We start from the raw sequence: 6,338 nt of genomic DNA on the forward strand, positions 1-6,338 counted from the left end.
GAAATATAAAAAAATTATTGTAGTGTTGGATTTATAAGGTATTTGTTGAAATCGAACATATATATAGAAATGTATGCAGATCGTATGTGTTCATTTTAACACATTTTCAAAAACTGAACAGGGTCATCTGTTCATGACCAAGAAACAGAACATTAGCAGCACTGATTCCTGTTGCTGGCCACTTCCCTTCCAAAATAATCACCAACATGATTCTGGACAATAAATTAATCATGTCTAACGGTAAAAGGCATCATAGAATAGATTAATATTTTGTTTGGCTTGTTTAACTCAATATTGTGAGATGTATCCATGTTCTTGCTAGTAGCAATAATTCTGTCATTCTGAGTGCTGAATAGTGTTCTACAATTTATATTTACCTGAAGTAGGTACTGTTTTTGCTTACCCCTGGAGACATTTGTCAGTTCTGCGTGTGGACTAGTATCTGCACTTGGCCTACCAAGACACTGAATGCCAAGGGAAAAAGGGAACCAGATAAGCTTTTGGCAATTACCTGGTTCTGAGGGGAAAACAGACACTTAAGGTAACTCAAACTCCTTGCTGGTCCCCCCAACTAAGGGGCTGGGCTAAATGTTGACACAAGGCAGAGTGACATTTCTCCCTACTCCATCTGTGCTTGGGGAGCACAGACACACTGTAAAAGTGGGACTGACAACAAAATAGGCAAGAGATGAAATCTTAGAAAGCATACAATATAACTAATCAACCACCAAGAATCAGTAACCTCTTTCACCTGTGGGCACTTAGGATCCATACACAGCCAGAGTCTAAAACCTCAGGTATGGCCCCTGGCAGGAAGCTGCATTAGGATAATGAAAAAGCAATGATCTCACATTTATGTGAGGGTGCCTGAGATCAAGCAAAGTGACTGAGTGGACTGTAAGATTAGGTGATAGAATCCACACATTCCCTTTCTCTGCATCCTGAGTCACTAACTTTGCCATGTAGTAACAACACTCAAGCAATCCTAGGGAGAGAGAAAGGTCCATATTCTGGGGAACCGAAGCAAAGAAGGAACTCCAGCTTTGTGTCGACTGCTAGTTAAACTTTAGACAGATGACTGCAGCCCTGGCTGAAAGCCTCCCTGTACTCTCATGACAAACAAACCCCATACCAGCACCACTAGGTTAAGCTGCTCCTCAGTTTCTGGGTTGCAGAAACTGTATAAGGCATATTGATTTTCATTAATAACTTTGAGGGAGATTTGTTACACAGCAATAGAAAGCCAGCACACAACTGACTGATGCTGTAATTAGACTGCAATGAATTAAGGATGAAATAATCCTTAGTAACAGCATTGTGGTCTTTGATAGTTTTACTTCTATGATCACTGAAAAGAATGACAAATTTGATAATGTGAAAAAATATCTAAAAAATTTTACCTCATTTTAGAGAACTAATGGAACTAATGCCCCACTTGCATGAAGAAAAAGATTTGCTTTAAAATGTGTTCTTCAGTACAGGATGTTTTTATTCAATAATGAATACCTGAGTGGCTAAGATTGGAAAGCATATTAAATATCATTTTAGGGGAAACATAAACTAGAAAAAGTGACCCATAAAGTTAGCTGAAAGTCTTCCAAAATATAACACATTTTATTGAGAACGTTTTTAATTATGTTCTTTGCTTTACATGACAGAGACACACTCGAACTGGCTCAAGTGAAAGCATATTTATTTCAGAACCCAACCAGAGATCTCATCCCTAGAAAACAAAATCCTAGTATACACAGGCATAGAAAGTTTGGCTAAAGTCTGGGGTTCTGGAGTCAGGCAAACCTAGCTTACCTTTTATTAGCTGTCACCTTTTAATTACCTCTATTAGTTGTTACTAAAAGTTTACCATTCTACGCTTCAATTTCCTCTTATTAAACAATGGTGACCTGACAAGTCTCAAGGATTAAAATATATATAACATGCAAGACAGAGTGGCTTTCTTGAATATTTGATGTATGCTAGCTATTACATATATCATATTCTAAGGTAACTGTGCCCCTCAGGAACTGTACTTGGCATGTGGATTGAATGTTGAGACCCCCTCCATATTCACATATAAAAATCTAATTACTACTTGAGATCCTAGGGAGGCAACTGGGTCATGAGAATAGGGTCCTCTCTAATAGGATCAGTCCCTTGTAAGAGATGAGAGAGCTGGTCTATCTCCTTCAATGTGAGGACACAACCAGATGGTCCTCCATGACTTGGGAAGATTCACCAAGGAACCCAATCCTCTGGCTCCCGCATCTTGGACTTCTGGCCTGGAACTGATAAGTTTTTATTGTGTAAACCTAGTGTATGGTCACATGTAATAGCAAATCAAACTGATCAAAATGCCTGATGTATTAGGGTTCACCAGAGAAATAGAACTCATAGCTATATGTATGCAAATACAGATTTATTTCAAGGAATCGGCTCATGTCATTGTGTGGACTGGTGACTTCCATTTTTGGGTTAGGCTACTTTCTTCCATCCTGCTGATTCTTCTCTTCCTTACATTTAGCCACCTCTGTCCAAGCCCTATACATATACTTTCTCACACACTCTGTCACTATGAGAAATTTCAGTGTTAAGAGTGATCTGAGGAGGAATTCAATGAGTGACTTCATTTGAACTAATCCATTATGCCAAGACTCCCATGGCAAAATAAATTTATTCATCAAAGTACCTCTTCTATATAGTGAGAAACATTCATTTTTAGGTGTTAAGAGTTGTCCCAGGCCTCCCTCTCCCACAAACATGTTTTTTACCTGAGTTCTCCGGTTTGTAATGATTTTGCATGTGTATGTCACCAGCATGCTTCTCCTTTTGCTCATCCTATTTTCTGCCATGCTGGGCTGGTAGGATGCCTAGGGACCCTAGGATCCAGATGATGACACTTGGTGAGCTCTCTGGGAGTTCTTTTTTGCCTTATATATTTCAGTTTTGGAGATGGACTAGCCTGCAACATGGAAACACTAACATCTATGGACAATAAAAAGTTCCAGTCTGCTAGCTCCCTGTAGCTTTCAAGATCAAGACTGCAACATCAACTAATACCCGAGTATGATTCAGCAAACTCAAGTGAGAGTTCTAGTCATTCTGACCTGCAACTGTAGATATTAAAATAATATTTACTTTCTTCTCCATTATTTGCTAAGGTTCCCTTTATTTGTTACATTCTCTTACATGCTGCCTCCTAACACCAAATTACGAGACAAGATGATTTGTTTATATTAATAGGCGAGTTATTTAAAAATCAATACAAGAAACAATGAAACACAGCACAATCTTCAGACATCACACTCAAGCTCTATTTAAATATCACATATGCTAAAAACAGGGCAGGACATTCTCGAAATGAGTTATAAATCACAGTTTCTGGACAGGAAGAGTCTCATAAAAAGCTGGCAGGAAGATAAAACCCTTTCAGATAGACTTATGGCGCATCGTTTTATAAGAATTGTGTATATAGTATGTATAGCCAATATTTAATCAAAAATGTACAGGAGTGTCTTTTCTAATGTACATGTGGGAACAGCCCTAGCTACCATATGCCTTAGTTCCTTCCATGGGAGCTGACATTTCTCAAGGTACAAATACTACAGAGAACTTTGTTGCAGGAACTACATAAAGTTCAGGCTGCTCAGGATAATTTCTATATAAAACTATACTTAGCTGAAGCTATAGCAAAGATCTTTTTTAACACATACCCTATCTTCAATTCATTACATCTGAATAAGTATAATTTCACTATTATAAATGCTATTATATGCATTTTATTCACATATGTTATGATTTTTTAATGATTCATTTCTGTGGCCATAAAAATTTTTCTTTCCTGAAAAATCTCCTCTTTCACATCTCTTCTTCTTGTTTTGTTCTCTGGAGTCTATTTCTTTCTTGCAGGACATTTATTTTCCTTTGAGAACAACTGCTGGGGAACCAGCCTAAGAAAGGGAACAGAAATGTTTTTCCTGTATTTTGAAAGAAAACATTTTTCTATAGAAATACTTGTCCAATTATAGAACAGAAATCAATAGGAAATCAGGGCACAGCAGGTAGGGCTTTGCTTGAAAGCCTCTATTCTACGAAATGCATAATCCCACCATGGTGCCATGCATGTGTCGCGGGGCAATGAGGACAGTCAGATGCGTTCTCCAGGTGCCTGCCACGGTGAAGACCATGCACGCTGGCATTTGCTGGGCTTCTACTCCTCAGACACCTGTGGGCCTGCAGGAGCATCCTGTCCACTTTCCAGCCCAGCTTCACTTCCAGGAGACTCTTTCTCCCCTTCGACAGCATCTTTAGGACTGGAATGCTCTTGGGAGATACTCATTTCAGCCTCTGGTTGCTCATTAGGACAGTTCGAGTCGATGTCCGATTTGCCATCTGATAAAAAGAGAAAGAAAAAGTAGGTATTCTTACAATGTGCCAGACACTCTTATGTTTTGTATGTAACTCATGTAATTCTGTATCATGTCAGGTGGATTATCATCAGTTTTACAAATGGGGAAAGTGTGTGTAATGCTTTGCTCCAAGATTCACATCTTGTGAAACAGCAAAATGAGCACTGAACTCTGGACTCAGGACTTTGGTCCAAAGCCAGCCCTCTAAATCAAGATTACTGTTTGGGACTTGAAAAAAAATCTGTGTTTGAATATAGCTCTCCTTTCAATTAGCCTGGTGCCCTTGTGTAGTAGGTAACTGCCTGTGTTGTTTCCTTACCTATATTGCCTATAAAATGGCATCAGTAGTAGAGCCTGCTCTACATTTTGAAGGAAATGGTGTTTATAATGTTCAGGATGGTGTGTGGTATGTGGCTGAGGTGTCACTGGGAGTTGCCCTTCTGACAATCTTATTCTTTCTTTCCTCCTCAGGTTGTTCACCCCAGTGATTCCTTGGTCTCCAGAAAATATTCCTAGGGGTGCGGATTTGGCTCAGCGGTGCAGCGCCTGCCTCACAAGCTCAAGGTCCTGAGTTTGATCCCCAGTACCGCAAAATTTAAAAAAAAAAAATTCAGTTCCTATGTGCTCAGTGTTAATATCATCTATTTCTCCAGTGCACCAGGACCTGTAGGCTTCAGCAGGGACCCTGGCGGCCCCTTCCCCATGCTCAGTCGGTGGAACTATATACACACCATTTTCCTCTGGACTCTTTCCTTTGCCAGCCTCCAACTGTTGCTTCTCATAAACATCCTTCAGATTCTTACAGATTTTCTTATGTGCAAACCAGTGTGTTTTTTGGCAAGTTTGATCACAATATATCACCTGAAAACAATCATAAATTTATTTTCATTTCAAGAACTTCAGTTGCAGATTTGCCAACTCTGACAGTAAGCCAAGAATAATGTTATAAAAATGTTAAGATTTCCATACTTATAAACCATGATGTGTGGCTGTGCACTGATTTGGATTTTCAAGTTTTAGCTCATTCTTCAAATCAATAACATATATATAACAAAACAGTCTACCAAGGGCTTGAATAAATGCCTTTGATTCTCTTATGTACCAGATTGGATCAGTAAGATGATGAGCAAGACAGAGATGACCTGTAGGAAATAAGTGTAGAGAAAGACGAGGATGGGATAGAACAGAGGGAGGCAGATATCTACCAATATGCCTTATTTATTTTGCAGTACTGGAATTAAACCCAGAGCCTCATGCAGCCTAGGAGAATCCGCTACCACCGAGCCATATCCTTAGCCCTTTTTATGTTTTATTCTAAGACACAGTCTCACTAAGTTACACAGGCTGGTCTTGAACTTGCAAGCCTCCTACCTCAGGCTCTCAATCAGCTGGTATTACACGACGGCACCACTGCACCTGGCTAACAGTACAAATGTCAGCCTTGGTACTAGCAGCACTATGGATAACACCATTTGTACTATGAATCAGATTTAGGAGCAATGGGCAAATGGGAGGAAGCAATGACTCACTTTAGCTGGGGGAGTTAGAATAGGCAGAGAAAAAAGAACGAGGCATTCCAGGTAGAGGGAACATCTTACACAAAATACAGGAATAGAAACGTGAATGATATGGACAAGGAGAACAATGAGCTTATATAATAAATGAATTTATATTTTTGCAAGTGGATGTGGTAAAAAGATGGGAATAAAACTCCTTAAAACACATGCCACGCCCTAGGCGAGGTTATGGATTCTATCACTGGCTCCAGCTCTTCACACGTGGATGCGTTCACACGCTTTCCCATGTGAATTCAGTGTTTTGAACTGAATAGATGTGACTTTGGATTTGGCTGCCTGATGTGATAGCAACAGAATGCGGTGGCCCGTGGTTTCACAGTGAGGCCTCATGTTCCTGTGCATTTTTAGCTGTCGACTT

General features: G+C 39.6%; 1 protein-coding gene across 1 annotated transcript in view; it reads right to left on the reverse strand.

The window, feature by feature from the left end:
• Window positions 1-3,857: 3,857 nt before the first annotated feature.
• The window catches only part of Ankmy2 (ankyrin repeat and MYND domain containing 2), a 31,039-nt gene continuing 28,558 nt past the window's right edge, over window positions 3,858-6,338 (reverse strand). The window contains exons 9-10 of the mRNA XM_010643336.2: window positions 5,135-5,264; window positions 3,858-4,386 (exon numbers count right to left, since the gene is read on the reverse strand). Coding sequence (XP_010641638.1) covers window positions 4,205-4,386; window positions 5,135-5,264 — 312 coding nt within the window. The 3' untranslated portion in view covers window positions 3,858-4,204. The remainder of the gene's footprint in view (window positions 4,387-5,134; window positions 5,265-6,338) is intronic.

The sequence above is a fragment of the Fukomys damarensis genome, unplaced genomic scaffold, assembly GCF_012274545.1.
Source record: "Fukomys damarensis isolate Sample0158 unplaced genomic scaffold, DMR_v1.0_HiC HiC_scaffold_4, whole genome shotgun sequence".
Classification (NCBI taxonomy): Eukaryota; Metazoa; Chordata; class Mammalia; order Rodentia; family Bathyergidae; genus Fukomys; species Fukomys damarensis.